Source organism: Marmota flaviventris, chromosome 2, assembly GCF_047511675.1.
Source record: "Marmota flaviventris isolate mMarFla1 chromosome 2, mMarFla1.hap1, whole genome shotgun sequence".
NCBI classification, from domain to species: domain Eukaryota; kingdom Metazoa; phylum Chordata; class Mammalia; order Rodentia; family Sciuridae; genus Marmota; species Marmota flaviventris.
The window spans coordinates 69210358-69228700 of NC_092499.1; the positions used below are offsets into that span (position 1 = coordinate 69210358).

The 18343-nt window shown below is 36.2% G+C and overlaps 1 protein-coding gene across 2 annotated transcripts in view; it reads right to left on the minus strand.

Moving 5' to 3' along the window:
- LOC139704705 (nesprin-2-like) overlaps window positions 1-18343 on the minus strand; it is a 47367-nt gene that overhangs the window by 19153 nt on the left and 9871 nt on the right. For both annotated transcript variants that reach the window (XM_071607988.1, XM_071607987.1), the window contains exons 6-9: window positions 15903-16099; window positions 9768-9868; window positions 7447-7548; window positions 4202-4339 (exon numbers count right to left, since the gene is read on the minus strand). In XM_071607988.1, the coding sequence (XP_071464089.1) occupies window positions 4202-4339; window positions 7447-7548; window positions 9768-9868; window positions 15903-16050 (489 nt within the window). In that variant the 5' untranslated portion in view covers window positions 16051-16099. The remainder of the gene's footprint in view (window positions 1-4201; window positions 4340-7446; window positions 7549-9767; window positions 9869-15902; window positions 16100-18343) is intronic.

Genomic DNA, 18343 nt, shown 5'->3' on the forward strand with positions numbered 1-18343 from the left:
TGACTGTGGCTTTTTACCCATATCCTTCATTATTGCTTTTTAGTGGCTTTCTCCTCTCAAACACACCACTCTCAAGATCAAGCACAAGTCAAACTTTGTTTCACTCAAAGTAACTGCCACTAATGAAAATGTGAGTGTTAAGTCTGTATTTTCTCTTTCTGTGATCTAGTTCTACTGAACTATTCTCAGAGTTAAGTTGTTTTTACTTAGAGGGGAAAGTGGGCAAAGTCCACATATTATATGATATTCACTTCATTATTAATTTATTCAAAAACATTTGTTGGGTGTTCATTATTTGCGAAGCAAATATGTAAAAGACTTTTCACCAACTATTCAGGTATACAAAATGAGGACAGGTGGGGGTGTAGTTCAATGGTAGAGTGATTGCAGAGCATGTACAAGGCCCTGAATTCCATGCCCAATACAGGAAAAAAAAGACAAAGTTAGGCTCCTCGACTGAGGCAGCACGCAATGAAAGCACTGAATTTTACAGGAGTTTTCACTTTGTCTTTTTTATTTTTTGCCTTCCAAGTTTATTGTCTGAAAAAAGCATACAGCAAAGGCAATTCTACAGTGTTAAATCACTGAGTATATGCCATTAAATCTCCAGTTGGAAATGAAGAATCAAAATTTTAATATAAACAAATCAGCTAGGAATGGAAACCAGGGCCTCACACCTACTAGGCAAAGGCTCTACCACTGAGCTACATCCTCAGCCCCAGCATGTTTTTCTATTGTATCTAATTATTTGTGCATTTTCTAAGAAATAAAAACAAACTAAGAAATTGAAAAATCTTTGAGTTAGAGGCTAAGAAGGATAGGTCTAATTCAATTGTAATTCTTTGCATAACTAAAAGAAAACTGCATATATATATATATATATATATATATATATATTTTTTTTTTTTAAATGAAACCAAACTTGTGCTTTTTACTTAGGGTCACATTGAAAATATTTATATAGTAGTCAAAAGAAGAAAAACAGAGGCAGGCAATGTTTATTTTTTCATTCCTTTCCTTTCTCACTTAACATAGAAAACAGGTTCCACACTTCCTTTCTCAGACAATTACTTTTGAATTTGGTTGAAAATTTATATAAGATCTTATCAGATCAAAAATAAAACATTTTTTCCCTACAGCAGGCTTAAAATGAAACCATTACTAGGAAACTTTAAGATAACCCTGTTCTCAAACTACTGAATCAAAAAACTGGATGATACTAAGTTTTATACACCTGATGGCTTCAAAATCAGCACATCTCATTTTGCCACATTGAGAAATAAACTGCAGTCTGCTTGAATAAGAATAGAATTTTCGGATACTATCAATTTGTAGCACTTAATCTTGCAAAATAATTCTTTTTGTGATTTTGCTCATTATCTCAGATATTTTTTTTTTCCAAATCATATTCTGAGTACTTAGGCCAGGTCTCTGTGTCCTGGAACAGGCTGAACTGTACAAACACTCTCTTCTTCATTGACTTTTATTAAGAACCTGTCACAGGCAGCTCTTGTCCCTTCACAAGTTGAGATCAGCAGGTGCAGACAGTACAATGAGCCTACCCCTTGATGGTAGGATTCCTGGAAGTGCACTTCTTTTCAAATTTAGATCCTCAGAAAGGATGGCTCTTTTAAGCCAGGGGACAACTATTTAAGTAGACATATGGTGTGGAAAACATATTCAGAAAACAGGCCGACCCTTCTGATAGCTAAGCAGAAATCAGCAAACATCTGCTATTCAAAGCCAGAGTAATAAGTTTGACTTTGTGGGCCATATAGTCTTTCCGCAAATTCATTAAAAATCATTTCATTATCAATTTAAAATAAGTGGATTTTATAATATGTAAATTATACCTCAATAAAATTGTTTTGTAAAAATGAAGGCAAAATAAAGACATTTAGAGATCAAAGAAATCTGTCACTGCACTATAAGATTAAATTAAAGATTTTAGGCATAAGGAAAATGGCCTCAATGGAAACTAAAATCTGTAGAAGGAATTAGAAAGAGTAGACATCAAGATAAATATGAAAGATTAATTCCTCTTAAAATAATATTATTTAAAACATATGGTTGTTTGAGGCAAGGAAAATATAACATGGCATTGGGAGCTTTAAAATATGTTTATGCCACATATATGATATATACATGTCAAACATGCATTTATATATAGAACAACTAACTATAAGATAAAGAATAGGAGGCAAGTGAATCAGTTTGATGGCAAGAATTTTATGTGTTAAAAGAAGTTGTATAGAGTAACTAAGAACAGAGTAGGGACGAAGAGCAGGAGAAGAAGATTAACATTAAACAGGGATGAGAGGTGGGAGGGAAAGGGAGAGAGAAGGGAAATTGCATGGAAATGGAAGGAGACCCTCAGGGTTATACAAAAGTACATACAAGAGGAAGTGAGGGGAAAGGGAAAAATAATACAAGGGGGAGAAATGAATGACAGTAGAGGGGGTAGAGAGAGAAGAGGGGAGGCAAGGGGAGGGGAGGGGAGGGGGGATAGTAGAGGATAGGAAAGGAAGCAGAACACAACAGACACTAGTATGGCAATATGTAAATCAATGGATGTGTAACTGATGTAATTCTGCAATCTGTATATGGGGTAAAAATGGGACTTCATAACCCACTTGAATCAAAGTGTGAAATATGATATATCAAGAAATTTGTAATGTTTTGAACAACCAACAATAAAAAATTTAAAAAAAAGAAGTTGTATAATAACTAAGGAATTATACAATTCTACCAGACTGCAAAAAGTGTGGAATGTATAAGGTGATCCTTAGAACAATTACTAAAAACGTGATGGAAAGAGGTAGAATGAAAAAGTCATGGACAAATTAAAATAGAGATGGAAAGAGGTAGAATGAAAAAGTCATGGACAAATTAAAATAGAATTCTACAACAACAATAACCCTAACAATTCAAAAGAAGACAAGAAGGAAGAAACGGAGATACAATCAAACAAGGAATAAACAAAACAAAAGTCAAATGGTGTACCTAATTTGAACCATAGCAACAATAACATTAAGAGTAAATGGACTAGACACTCTAATTAAAAGGCAGGTTTTCAGAGTGGATAAGAAAGTGAGATCCAATTCTGTGCTAACAGAATTGGAGATGCTCTGTCAGTACAAAAACTCAAAGAGGTTAAAAGTAAATGAAGAAAAGAGATGTGCCATATAAACAGTTGGCATCAGAAGACTAGAATGATCCCATTCATATTAGAATAAGTAGACTGCAAAAAAAAAAAAAAACAATGGTATTACTAAAGATAAACAGAGGTATTTCATAATGGTAAAAGTATCAATTAGTTAGGAAGCCACAACAATCATAAATGTGTATATACCTAACAAAATTTTTAAATGCATAAAACAAAATTTGGCAGAATTAAAAAGAGATTTCTAGGGGCTGCAATTGTGGCTCAGTGGTAGAGTACTTGCCTAGCATGTATGAGGTACTTAATTTGATCCTCAGTACCACATAAAAATAAATAAATAAAATAAAGGTATTGTGTCCTTCTAATATATATATATATATATATATATATATATATATATATATATATATATATATATTTTAAGAGAGAGATTTCTACAAATTTTAATCTCTTGGCAGTTGGGATAACAACTGAACAAACTGCCAGTCTGAATAACACTAGTAACTACAGTTGATATTTATAGACTTACATGCAATAATTGCAGAATACACATTCTTTTCAAAAGCATATACACCATAATCAGGGCCAGAAATCAAGTCTTAATAAATTTACAAGGATGAAAATCATACAGATAGATTCAGACTTAACACACATATATCTATCCTTACACATAATTTCTGGGTTTGTCCCTAACCCTTTCAAGCATCTACCGATATTGACACATGATGGTGTAGAAGCTACAGGTCAACCAAATCATCTACTGTGTGGCAAAATAGGTATAATCTACCATGGTAAACCAAGAATAGTAAGAATATAACATTGGATAAGTTTGTATTTAAGCACAATGCCACAAATTCTTATTTAAATCCAACTACTCTCCAAATGATGCTATGGGAAAAAATATAATATTATCCCATTTTCTGATGAAGCATCTATCCTGTGTTTTATAGAATTCTTCATGAAAGTCTACAGTAAAGTCTTCATTCAACAAAACAAAGATGCCCATGAAAATGTTCTTCAGACCAACATAACAGTAACCTTTTGGTTGATGCCATCCCAGGCTTCTCTCAACTGTAATTCATCTTCATTCAGCTCCTGCTGATCCCTTTTTGGTGACAGTACTTTCAGAAAGCGTACTTTTTCTTCATTGAATAACTCCATACAGGACGTCAGGCTCTATAATTAGAAGAATATTTTAAAGGCTGAAACAGTTAATTCACTTTATAAAATGTAATATGCTCTTTGAAGACCTGTACCTAAAGATTATATTTAAATTTTGACTTAGATAAAGGTAAAATCCCTGACCCCAGGAGCTGCTCTCTGATCTGGTTTCTTTCTTCAGTGCATCCTGATAATTTGGGTACCAGCCAAATGAGTCTTGGCTTGTGACCTGTGTGGACAATGTTGGATGCCTGCTGGAATAGAACATCCAGTTTTATAGGACAGATCATGATGCCACATGCAAAATGTGAATTGGTTTGTCCTCCCAAATATGGGTTCACAACAAAATAAGAATAAGTACATGTGAGAATTATATCACAGTGGTTGTCATGCACAAATGATTTTCAAAGTGTTTGTGATTAACTCAACCTGAACCAATTCTTCCAAATTCATTTTACGTAGACCAAAAAAAAAAAAAAAACCACTTTCTCCCTGCCACCCCACATTCAATTAACAAAGCTTTTCTTGGTTCACATTTATGTGAAGAGTGTTTAACAGTTATCCATTCTGTCAGATGCAGTGGCACACCCCTGTAATCCCAGTGACTCAGGAAGCTGAGGCAAAAGGATCACAAGTTCAAGGCCAATATGAGCAAGTTAGCAAGACCCTATCTCAAAATAAAAAAAATAAAAAGGGCTGATGATGTAGTTCAGTGGTAGAGTACTCCTGTGTTTAATTCCCAGCACTGAAGAAAAAAAAAGAGTTATTAATTCTATAAATATTATTTATATAATTACTGATTATTTCTAATTGAATTTTATATGAGATGGGACTGGGGGCACATTCTTTTAGTCCAGCTGCTCAGGAGGCTGAGATGGGAGGATTGCTTGAGCCCAAGAGTTCAACATAGTGAGACTCTGCATCAGGAAAGAAAAAAAAAAAAACTATGCACAAACCAAGGGATAATTAATTTATTTAACTTCTTTCTGGTAATTAGTAACTCCATGAAGCCCTTTTATTTAGGAAACATGAATCTATTATACATTCCTAAATCAAAGATGTGTGCCTGAACGATACACTTCCATTGAACACTGAGCATTTGGTCAACAAGAAGAATCTTAGACCAGAGCTAAGAAGCACAAGACTTCTATACTGCTTCAACCAAAGGAAGATGAGAAAGTCTTGTCTCTTCTTTCCCGGATGGCTTCAAATGAAAACGATGGTATGGTCACAAATCACACACCTGTTGAGTATTAGAGTTGCTGAGGCTGGATTCACCCATCTCCCTCACCTCACAGATAGGGCCGTGGTGGCCTCCAGTGCTAGTGGCTGTGAGGACACATGGATAGCACTCCAGCTTATCCAGAACAGAGAGATGGTAGGAAACGCAGAACTGCATAGACAAGGGACTCTAAGAAATGGGACTCAGACACCTTCACCTTGGCTCCTTCAAGATTCTATAATGAGAACAAACGCTTCTAATCATAGTGACCAGGAGCCCTGAGGAGGCCGAGTCAGAAGGATGGAAAGTTCCAGGCTAAGTCTGGCGGGGCAACTCTGGAGGGTGAGGGAGAAGGATAAGTCGTTCAAAGCCAGCCTCAGCAATTTCACAAGTCCCTCAGCAATTTGGTGAGAACTTGTCTCAAAATAAAATGGCTTAGCCAGGAATGGTGGTATACACTAGGAATCCCAGCTACTCGGGAGGCTGAAGAAAGAGGATCACTAGTTCAAAGCCCACTATCTCACTGTAAAAATTAATGGGGGTGGGGCTGGGGATATAGCTCCATTGGTAGAGTGCTTGCCTGGAATGCACAAGGCCATGGAATGCACAAAAAAACATAAAGAAAGAAAAATAATGAGGACTCAGAAGTGGCTTAGTGGTAAAGCACCCCTGGGTTAAATCCCTAGTACCACAAACAGAAAAAAATAAATAAAAAAGGGTGGGATGTTGCTCAATGGTACAGCCCCTCTGGGTTCAATCCCAGTACTGAAAAAAAAAAAATTCTACAATGAATACCCACTTACCCTGGAACAGCAACAGGATATAAAAAGAGCAAGAAGTTTAAAGCTACATTCTAATAAAACCCTACTCCTGCACTTTAGTAGCTACATAACCTTAGATAAGTCATTTACTGTCTCCCAACCTTATTATCTTCATCTATCAAACTTAAATAGCAACACCAAACTCAGCAAGATGTCTTAACCTGTAAAGTACTTATCAGCAAGGTGCCTGGCACATAGCAATATTCAATATATGGTGATAATGATGAAAATTATCATTAGGACTGGGGATATAGCCCTGTGGCAAAGCACTGTAGCACACACAAGGCCCTAGATTTAATCCTTAGCACCAAAAAGAAACAATACTAATAATAGTTGTCATTATTTCCCAAAGGACTCCTTGGTTGAGGCCCCAAAAGAAATAATAATAATAGTTGTCATTATTTCCCAAAGAACTCCTTGGTTGAGGCCGTATTAGAATTCTGGGATGCCCCATTGCTCATTTCCTGATTTTTCCTTTCATTCAATATTCATAATAAAAAAGCATGTTCTGGGGCTGGGGTTGTGGCTCAGCGGTGGAGCCCTCCTCTAGCACATGCAAGGCACTGGGTTCGATCCTCAACACCACATAAAAATAAATAAATAAAACAAAGGTATTATGTCTAACTACAGCTAAGAAAAAAAATTTTTTTTTTTTTTTTTTCAAAAAAAGCATGTTCTGCTATAAACCAGGGATTGGAGAACTTTCATTGTAAGGGGCAAGACAGTAAAGATGGCTTTATGGGCCAGATGGTCTCTTTTGCAGCCACTCAGCTCGTGTTGTAGTAGAACCTTGCTGCAAAGTACTCCAAGTACCAGCGCCATCGACAACAGCAGGGACTTTGCTGGAAATTCAAAATTCCTGCCCCAGAACTACTGAATCTAAAAATGCATTTAAACAAGATTGCACTGTGATTCATATGCACATTAAAGTTTCAGAAGCACTATCCTATTATTCAGCCCTGAAACCTGGAGTTGATTTAGTATTTAAATATTTAACTTAGAGTTTTCTAAAAAGGTATTTACTATTCTTCCCTAAAAGAGTAAACTACATACAAATAGGTATTCAAAGTCACACTTACATGGTACTTTTTAAAGTAGGTCTTGCCTTCTGACTCCTTCAGTGCCTCCTGTAGCTTTTTCTCTTGCAGAGCTAGCCAGGCCATAGCATCTTTTACCTTGCTCTGTAATTCACACACACACACATACACATTTAAACTCTCCCCTAAATAGACTTGACGACCTTTTGTGTTAACAATAAAATTAACACCTTGAAACATCAGTGAAATAATGTCATCATAACATTCCAATGACTCAGTGTCAAAGAGTAATTTTGCTTATTCATACAACAATAAATTTTAAAATAGACTGAAACTAACATCTAAACATCAGAGTGTACTTAAAAAAAAAGTGGGGGGAAGCAAGCAATGCCCTCTGTTTTTGGCCCATGCATTTCTATTATTCAATTTCAGAGAACATTATCCCAAATCACTGCTTTATAGTAGGCATTTTAGAAGAGTGCTTTCCAATTAATCTAAATAGGGAAGAACTCAAGAGATGTTCACTTCCTGAGAAAAGCACTGGCATCAAAAATATCTTGAACGTTTTAAAGGTCCTAAAATAACACTACTAAAAGTTTTGATGGTGCTATCACATGGAAGTGAGCAAAAATTATTCTTTTCTTAGATTCAATTCTTGCTTAGGTGGTAGCTTGCTTATATTTGGTAGCAGACTTTAATGCTAGAGGATAAAGCAGAAGTTACACCTTATTTCTAATTTTTTTTTAAACTTCATTTGAGTTTTATCTAGTAGGCAAGTGTGTGTTTTTTTTTTTTTTTGCATTCAATTTCATGGACAGTTGAATTTTTCATTTTATTTTTTAATATGAAAATGAATTAGGAAAGAGTAGCTCCTCAGCAGGTCAGAAACAAGTGAACTGAGTTAGAAGCCGAGCCTCAGCTTGAGCTTCCAGAGTCAGCAACAATCTGGCTTCTTGCCTCAAACACCACAGCTGGAAAAACAGAGGCAAACAGTTTGTCAAATAAAATGTATGTAAACACATCTGAGAAAGGAATTTAAAATAAATTTGAAAATAATGTTCATAAACATTTCACTGACTTCCCAGCACTCGTGTATCTTCATAAAATCAGAATAAGAATCAGAATAAGGGCTTCTTTTCAGCTCAGTGATTTTTATGAAATTTCTACCTACACTGTGTAACAGACTGAAAGTAAAAGGGAAATACTGAATAATCAAATGGTACTCTACTAGTATTTCAAGAATATCTCAACAAACAAGGATCAAAGGTAGAACACAATGCTTCCATTTATACAAATTACACAGTTCCATTTACATGAAGCTAAAACAGAGGCAAAATGGAAATGTGCTAAAATTAGATGATGATAATGGTTGCATTATCATGTAAATACTCCAAAAACACATAGTACCATACACTTTAAATAATTGTATTTTATGGTGTATGAATTATATATCAATAAAGTGAATAAAAGTTATAATACACAAAAATTCAAATAACTCCAAAATTGTTTAAAACCTAGCTTCATTTAATGTGTCCCAATAAAGAAATAAATAAAATGCATTGTAGATTAACAATTAATTTCTTTATTTAGGTGCCAAGGACTAAATCCAGGGGCATTTAAACACTGGGCAACATCCCCAGCCCTTTTTATGTTTTTATTTTGTGACAAGGTCTCACTAAGTTACTTAAGGCTTGCTAAATTGCTGATGAGGCTGGCCTCAAACTTGGGAACTTCTGCCTCAGCCTCCCAAGTTGCTGGGATTACAGGCATGTGCCACCACACCTGGCTAAAATTCATTTTTAGGTAATTCAGTAAAGCTTAAGAAGTTATCACTTTTACCTTAGGAAAAAAAGGGGTAGGAAAAACGAACTACAGTGAAAGAAATTAGAATACTGGCTGTCTGGGTTGAATAAGACAAGAGGCACAATGGAATGTTGTAGGTAACATTGTTTCACATCATAATGGTTTACAAGGGTATATGCATTTGTCAAAACTAACTGATCTAAACCAGGCATGGTGGCGCACACATGTAATCCCAGCAGCCTGGGAGGCTGAGGCAGGAGGACTGCAAGTTCAATGTCAGCCTCAGCAATTTATAGAGGCCCTAAACAACTTGGCGAGACCCTGTCCCAAAATGAAAACAAAAAAAATTTTTTTTTTTTTTTTTTGCTTTAAATTAAAGGGCTGGGATGTGACTCAGTGGTTGAGCACCCTGGGTGAATGGGTGAATCCCTGATACCAAAAAAAAAAAATCACTGATCTATTTAATTAAATTCTGTATGAAAATCATAACCCAGTTTTTTAAAATTAAACCAGTAGTCATATACAACAAAATGACTTCATTTATACTGATAAAGACATACCTGAGTCACATCTCCAGTCCGAGAAGCATCCTTGGAATATTGCAGAAACTGTGCCACATAGGTCATGATTGACTTTTCATCGGGGTTAACAACATCCACGTCTGCAAGATATACCACACTATCAATTAGCTGTAGATGTTAATTTACTATAATGAATACTCAAGTACAAGCTATGCCACAGCCTATGCCACTGGGTTCACAGGCTCTTGAACCAAAGTAGCTGAGTAACCATGCAATCTCGCTCATTCAACCTTGCTCCAACATTGTACAGAGGGCTTATATCTAGGGCCACATGTGTGCAATCCTGGCATGGGTATGTACACAGCCTCACTTTCCTAGTTACAAAGTTTCTATGATGCTATATGTGTGAGGCCATAAGTATTCAAGAAGGTAGAGAGAAGAAAATTAAAGCATTTCCCTTTCTAGAGACATGGTGCAGAAATTCCCCCATGTTGCATTAAAGAAGTCCCTTGCAAAATAACTTCGAAAAACAGGGACTTCCCAGAGAGTCAAAATGGTTTTAAATTGTTTAAGTGCAGGACTTCTCCAGGCATATAATAAATCAAGTGAATCATAAAATCACAAAGAAAGAGATTCAATATGCCATAGACAAAACACTTCATTTGGGGATGTGTCTTTGTTGCCAAAACAATTAATATGTCATACTGAAAAGGAAATCTTCTCTACTTATTAATTCACTTAAATTCAATGCAACACATACTTATAGAGAGCTAACAAAGGCTGGTAAAAAGCAGGAGCTACAAAGGTGTATCAGGTACAGTCCTTGCCCTCAGGGACCTTATGATTCATCCCTTTGTTCATTCAACAAGTAGATGCTAGATGCTCTCAGGCACTGTCTGCCCCTCAAGGTGTTGATGGCTAGGAGAAAAATAAATGACAGATATAACACACTAGGATGTTTTAGTGAGCCTGTTCACTAGGCCCAAAGAGTGCTATAAGTCAGCTAAAGGAGAAAGTAAATTTAATCCATGAACAAATAATATCATTCAAGGCAGTAAGCATATAAAAGCTATCAATAAAAAGCTGGGGCTGAGGTTTCAATATAGGAAGGATTCCTAAGAATCGAGTTATTCTGTTTTCAATGGAAGAGGTGTAAAAATCAAGAGATGCATAAAATAATGATACTGGCTCGACTAAATATCCCTTTTTAGACTTCTCACTTTATATGAAGCCATGATGCATGAGGATTAAATAGTTTAACAAAATTGTGTCGGAGGACAGGTCCCTTAATCAAACATGACTATGATATTTGGTTTGCATAAATAGTCATAATGCATCTCACATTTTTGAGCTATTATTTAAACTACAATAAGTTGTGGGCAATCATTCCTACAGAGGAAATTTGTTTCTTTTTTTAATATTTATCTTTTTAGTTGTAGTTGGACACAATACCTTTATTTTATTTATTTATTTTTATGTGGTACTGAGGATCGAACCTAGGGCCTCGCACATGCTAGGCGAGTACTCTACCACTGAGCCACAACCCCAGCCCAGGAAATTTTTATTATATTGTCTTTTCCATTAACTGCTTAATTATTTGCACATATTAAAATAGAAAAAAATTACAGCCATTAAGGAGGATACGACAGGAGGAACACTCAAGCCCAGAAGTTCAAGGACAGGTGCCCAACAAACACAGAAAGACCCCAACTTAAAAAGAGAGAGAGAGAGAGAGAAATTTTCATCCCAAGAGTGAAGATTTAGAGAATCACAATGTAAGCTTTTTTAAAGGACAATAATCAGAAATAAGAAATTAGAACAAAGTATGAGAAAAATAAAGAAAAAATATCTAACAAAAAGGAAAAGAAAAAGATGGGGAGGAAATTTTAAAAGGGTAAAAAGAGAGGGAAGGCAAAAAAAAACAAAAAACAGGAATAAAAGTCAACAAGAATTAATCAAGAACTACATTGGGAAAAGAAAAAAAAAAAGAACAACAACAACATGAAACCAGACCAATCCCCAAACTGATATACAGAAATGTGGAATCATTATCCTAATTGTGAATTTAGAGATGTCACCTAATTTGGCTGGGGGAGTAACTCAATGGTACAGCACATGTTTAATATGCACTAGGCTCTGGGTTCAATCCCAAGGATCAAAAAAAGAAAGAATGAAATATTATCTCAATAAATATTGAACTCTCGTGAAAATCAAACAGACAAACCCCAGGTAGGTGGGGATACATCCAAGGAACACAGGAGCCAACTGAAAGAGCTCCCAATAGTCAATGCTTTTATCTTAAAACAAACTTTTCTAAAAAAAAAAAAAAAAAAGAATCGAGCATTAAAATAAACAAAATAGTATTGGAGTACAACTGCCAAGTATAAAATAAAATATCAACAAGCACATAGTCTTATAAATAAATGCTTGAATAAAAAAATAATAATAAATGGAAAACAGACAAATCTCCTGTGCAGAAGACCTGTTAATAACCTTCCATCAAGGAGGGCCAGCCTCGTTCACCTAAGTATGGGCTACGCAGTGATTTCCCTGCAAAGAGTACAATATGAAGGAGAGGGGGAAACTTCACAGCAGACAAACCTGAGGGACATTATTAGCTCAGCCAGGTGGTCAAGGTCAGCATCAACAGTAACAAGCCATGCTGATAGCACGTACCCTTGAACCTATGTGATAAGAATAGCACCTTGGTTTGGGGATTTAGCTTATTTCTCTTCACATGATATTCTCCAGCTCCATCCATTTACTTGCAAATGCCATAATTTCATTCTTCTTTAAGGCTCAGTAATATTCTGCAATCCATTGTCTTGTATAATTAATTAGAATAAATTTTAAAAAAAAGAACAGCATCTTGCCTCTAGGCCTTCTTCCCAAGAACCCACGAATACACTGATTATGAGGGGAAAAAATAAGAAATCAATTATAATAAAGGGACCTTCTGCAAATGCCTGACCAGCAATCTACAAAACTGTCAAGGTCATAAAAAACAAAAAAGTGTAAGAAACAGTCCAGTCAAGAGTTGCCATGATAACTAAATGTAATATGGTCCCAGGGAGCATTCTGAAAGGGAAAAAGGTCATTAAGTAAAAACTAAAGAAATTCAAAGAAAGCATGGCTTTTAATTGTAATGATATGTCACTATTGGTTCTTTAGTTACAACAAATGCACCATATAATGAAAAATTTTAAGAATGAGGAAACTGGTGTGGGGTATGTGGAAACTTACTGTACTATATTTTCAACTTTTTTAAAGTCTAAAACTGTTATAAAAAAAATGAAGCCTGTTTAAAAATAAATGAAGCCAGGCATGGTAGCACACACCTATAATCCTAGTAGCTGTGGGGCTGAGACAGGAGGATCTCAAGTTCAAGGACCAGCCTCAGCAACTTATCAAGGCCCTAAACACCTTAGTGAGACCCTGTCTCAAAATAAAAAATTTAAAAAGGGCTGTGGATAAAGCTCCATGGTAAATTGCCCCTGGGTTAAATCCCTATACCAAAATAAATAAATATCCAATTAAAAAATAAATGGAGGGCTTTATATACAGAGATATGAAAAATTGTGTTCTATATGTGTAATAAGAATTGTAATGCATTCCACTGCTGTCATGTATTTGAAAAAAATAAAATCAATAAAAGATATAAATAAATAAATAAATAAAACTAAAAAAAATGGAGGAATGAAGTATCAATACTTACTATAGCATGGAGGAATCTTGGAAACATTATGCAAATTTAAAGCAGACAGTCACAAAAGACCACATATTTTATGATTTCATGTATATGAAATGTTCAGAATTGGCATGGGGAGGTTGGAAGATGGAGAGTGACTGCTAATGGTCTCAGAGTTTCCTTCTAAGGTGATGAAAATGCTCTACAGTTGATAGTGGTGATGGTCGAACAATATTGTGAATATATTACCTTAAGTTGTACCCTTAAATGGATAAATTATATGCTATGTGAATTATATCTCAATAAAACTGCTTAAAACCAAAAATATTGGGCTGAGGATAAAGCTCAATGGTAGAGAGAAAGCTTAGCATGCAAGATGTTGTGAATTCAATCCTTAGCACCAAAAACAAAAAATTACTTTTAATAATATATATATGTAAGTGACAAATCCCCAGTCACCTGGCCACTGGTGTACAGGAGCCAGCTGGCTCACACTAATTAAAGAGAGCTTAATATTAAATGTTCAGTAGTTTTGTAAGCTGTTTTTTAAAAATAGTCATCATTAAAAATTAAACTATGAAGAGAGGGAGGGAAAGGGTGGGGGTATGGGGGGCAGGAAAGATGGTGGAATGAGATGAACATCATTACCCTAGGTACATGTGTGACTGCACATGTGGTGCAACTCTACATTATGTACAACCAGAGAAATGTGTACAATAAATCAAAATGCATTCTGCTATCATGTATAACTAATTAGAACAAATAAAAAAAAAATTTTTAAATTAAACTATGTAAATATACAATTAAATGCTATTAAAAGCAAGGGTGACAAATACTCAAAACTTATCATTCCCTAATTACTATATTTGCATTTTACTAGCATTTATGGATAGGGTTATTTATGTCCATTGCATTTGTATGATGGACATAACATAATGGTGTGCTGCTCCACATTTTTTCCCAAATCTATACTCAGTGACTTCATGACAGCAACTTGAAATCAGCCATATCAGTCATATTTGCACCAAAAAAAAAAAAAAAAAATAAGCAAATGAGAGCTTGATTGTTCTTTTGTTGAATGCTAAAAAAATGGATGGAGAAATTGTTAAGGATATACATAAATCCTAAAAGTATGTCCTATCTATAGGTCTTACACGGTGGTATTTGCACCAAAAAAAAAAAAAAAATAAGCAAATGAGAGCTTGATTGTTCTTTGGTTGAATGCTAAAAAATGGATGGAGAAATTGTTAAGGATATACATAAATCCTAAAAGTATGTCCTATCTGTAGCTCTTACACTGTGAGAGTATAAAAAATTCAAGAAATATTTTTCCAGTATTTGACTTAGCAAAGCAATAACTCATGTCACACTGAAGAACAAGTGAAATTTTGACATTCCTCGTTGCTATTCCACTTAATCATTAACATAAAGGAAATTATCAACCAAAGTGTAGTTCATGTAAGAACTACACATGCTCAGCAAACTGCAGCCCCACGTTGCCTACAGATGGATTGTAAGAGCTTGACAAAAACCAACTAGCACTTTGGGGCTATTTGAAATTTATAATGCATATCATATATTATTATTGACAAACTGTGTCCTACATATCTTTTACCTCAGTAAAATGTATGACATGTTTAGATGTGTGTGTTTCACATTGTTCTGGAGAGCCAGCCACTGAACATTTACAATATATGCCCTGGTGATAAAGCTGAGACTAGAATTTTTATCTCTTGATCTGTTGGTTCATTATAACTTTCACTAACTCTGTATACCTCTTTTTATTACTTTAATTCTTTTTTCTTTGGGGGCTGAGGACTTAACCAGGGTTTTGTGCATGCTAAACACAAGCTCTACCACTGAGCTATATACCTCCAGCACTGACTTTTGTTTTTAATGTCGTTTTGTTTATGAAACAACAGAATTCAAAGTAAAGTGCTTTTCAGAAAGAAATCATTTTAATCTTGCTTTTAGAGTCTTGATTTAATGACGTTAAAATAAATTATGATTTGATAGTAATCTCTGCAAACATAACTGGCACAATATTTAGGGCTTTCTAGTGAGGACAGCAGAGAGAGCAGCAGTTTCTGTTCCTAGAAGTTCTGTTTTAATAGGAGGAGGGAATGGAAAGGGGAGATACATAACAACCATAATTAAAGACTCAAAGAAACATCTCATGAGGGATTTACAACAGAAATAACAGGATCAAGAAGAACACAATAGAAGGAAATTAAGACCAAGGCTCAAATTATTCCAATAAAGTCACTGTCTGCTTCCAGCTGTGGCTCCACCCCTAATATTACTGAAGTTATTAACTAATTGGTAGGAATTCCTCATTTCATGAAATTCAATGAAGAGTTTAAGCTAAACCCTCTAGGACTAAAATATAATGTTGCTGTATTTGCTTATATAGAGATATTAGTTTCAAATCAACTTTATGCTGAACCTTTACAAAAATTGTTTTAAAAAGAAAGAAGCTTCTTTACCTTCTGGATCCAGCAATTTGGGGATTTTTAATTCTCGTTCTGCAATTCCAAAGGCCTCTTTCAGATTGTCCTTGTTGGATCGATGCTTCATACTCTTCATGTCAATTAGGTCTGGTCGCAAGGCATGAATGACAGCCAGAAAAGCCATCCCATTTCTCCAGCTTGACTTAAAATCTGTCACACTGACAGACTCATATCTATCGCAGAACGACATGATACACGCAGTTAAAAATAATAGATCAAAACACTCCCACTATATTCAATAGTAATTAAAACGTTTCAGTGAACCAAATAACCAATATAAACCATTCTACGAAAAATTTTATCTTCTAGTCAAATTAAAGCATAAGTTAAACTGCACCTCTGCTGTAGTGCTAGAAATGCAAATTCTCAAGCCATTCTCCACAACCTAATGAATCACTCTAGAAGTGGGCCCGAAATCCACATCTTTAAAAGCCCCCAAGATGATAATGATACTCATTCAAGTTCAATACTCTTCATGCACAAGCTGTTGGCTCAAGACTGACTCTAGACTTTCACCTTCAGTTACGATCCTTCACTTGAGAAAACAATTTTTCTTCTCACTGGAGCAATTAAGTGACAAATTGGGCCTCATCAATAGCTAGTAGCCCACAGGATAGATGGACTTGGCCATTCCTTGGTTTAGAAGTCTGTCATTGTGAATAAATGGGCAAACGAAATATGGTCTATACAGTGGAAGATTGGCCTAAGGAAGGCAGGAAATGCTGAGATGAGCTGTGACATGGATGAATCCAAATGAATTAAGCCAGCTATAAAGGACACATACTGTATGATTCCACTCACACACGGCAGCCACAGTAGACAAGTACATAAAGACAGAAAGGAGGATGGTGGCTGGGCAGGGTAGCACATGCCTGTAATCCTAGCAGCTCAGGAGGCTGAGGCAGAGGATCACAAGTTCAATGCCAGCCTCAGCAACTTAGCAAGGCCCTAAACAACTTAGCAGGACCCTGTCTCAAAATAAAAAATAAAAAGGGCTGGGGATGTGGCTCAGTGGTTAAGTGCCTCTGGGTTCAATCCCCAGTACTCACAAAAATTAAAATAAGAAGAAAAAAAAAGTAGAATGGTAGATGCCAGGGACTGGAGGGGGAAGAAAGGATGAATAGTTGTTGTTTAACAGGTAAAAAATTTCAGTTGTGCAAGATGAAAGAAGTTCTGATGTGGCTGGCGGTCAAGGCTGCACAGCAACGTACTGAATGCCACTGAACTGTACGCTTAAAAATGGTGAAAATGGTGAATCTCATGTTATGCATAATAACCTCTCAGGCCCTCAAGGGCCCTCTACCTCTCCCATCTCTGCATGTCCCCTGGCCTCCCTCCTGATGTCAAAGCCACACTCCTCACACTGGAATGCTTTCTCACAGACTTTCACACTTCCACCAAAGCCTTCCCTTCTGGGTCTCAGTTCCAAGGCCCCTCCCCAGAGAGGCCCTGCCTGGCCATCCTCTCTCTAACCATCAACAATTCTGACCACAGCATAAATCCTGCCTCATCTTGTTGCCAACTCTAATTATCACAGTTCTTTATCTGTTTCCCTCATCAGGATGCAGGTCCCTGAGAGGCAAGGCCTTGCCGTTCTTGTTTACCATGGCAGACTCACTTGCCAAACTCTGCTCGGCACATAATGGGGGCTTACTATATGTATCTATATATTTTGAATCACTCATTCAACACATTTCTATATTATATTTCTCTATATTTTACAAAAGGAAGTCTTGTACAAGTACGGATGCCAACAAAATTTGAGAAATATTCCAGAACAACTATAATTTCCTTTACTCTCTCATTTAAAAAAAAAATAAAAAATAAAGATATTCACTAGACAAAAGCTACTCAGTAGGGCTGGGGGTGTAGCTCAGAGGTATAGCGCTTGCCTAGCATGCATGAGGCCCTGGGTTCCATCAGAGCCCTGGAAAAGGAGTGGAGAAGGCGGGGCGGGGAAGGGGAGGCAGGAGAGGAAGAGAGGGAGGGAGAAAGAAAATGAGAGCGAGAGAGATTAGGTACCCCGGATTACCAGTTAGAAAGTACTGGGAGCTAGGACTTCAAACCCAGGAATTCTGGCTTCAGCCTGTGCTCCAAGACAGTAAGTTAAACTAATGGCTAAAGGAATGTAGTTCAGAGCTGAGGACAGGCCCAGACCCTTTCCATGGGACTGAGAGGGCCAGAACCAGCTCATCACTGAGCAGCAGGCACTGTATCAACAGAGCACCAGGCCCTGAGGTTAGTTCTGCATTGATGAGCTGAAGCCAGTACCACAAAGATGTCACTGCCAGGTCTTCAGAGAGTGCACGGTTAGGCTGGGGACTGATTGGCAGGATCTAAGCTCACTTAGAAATAGAGAAGGCAGCCAGATTCATGTGTTTCACTAAGAAGAAAACACAACATACTACAATATAGTC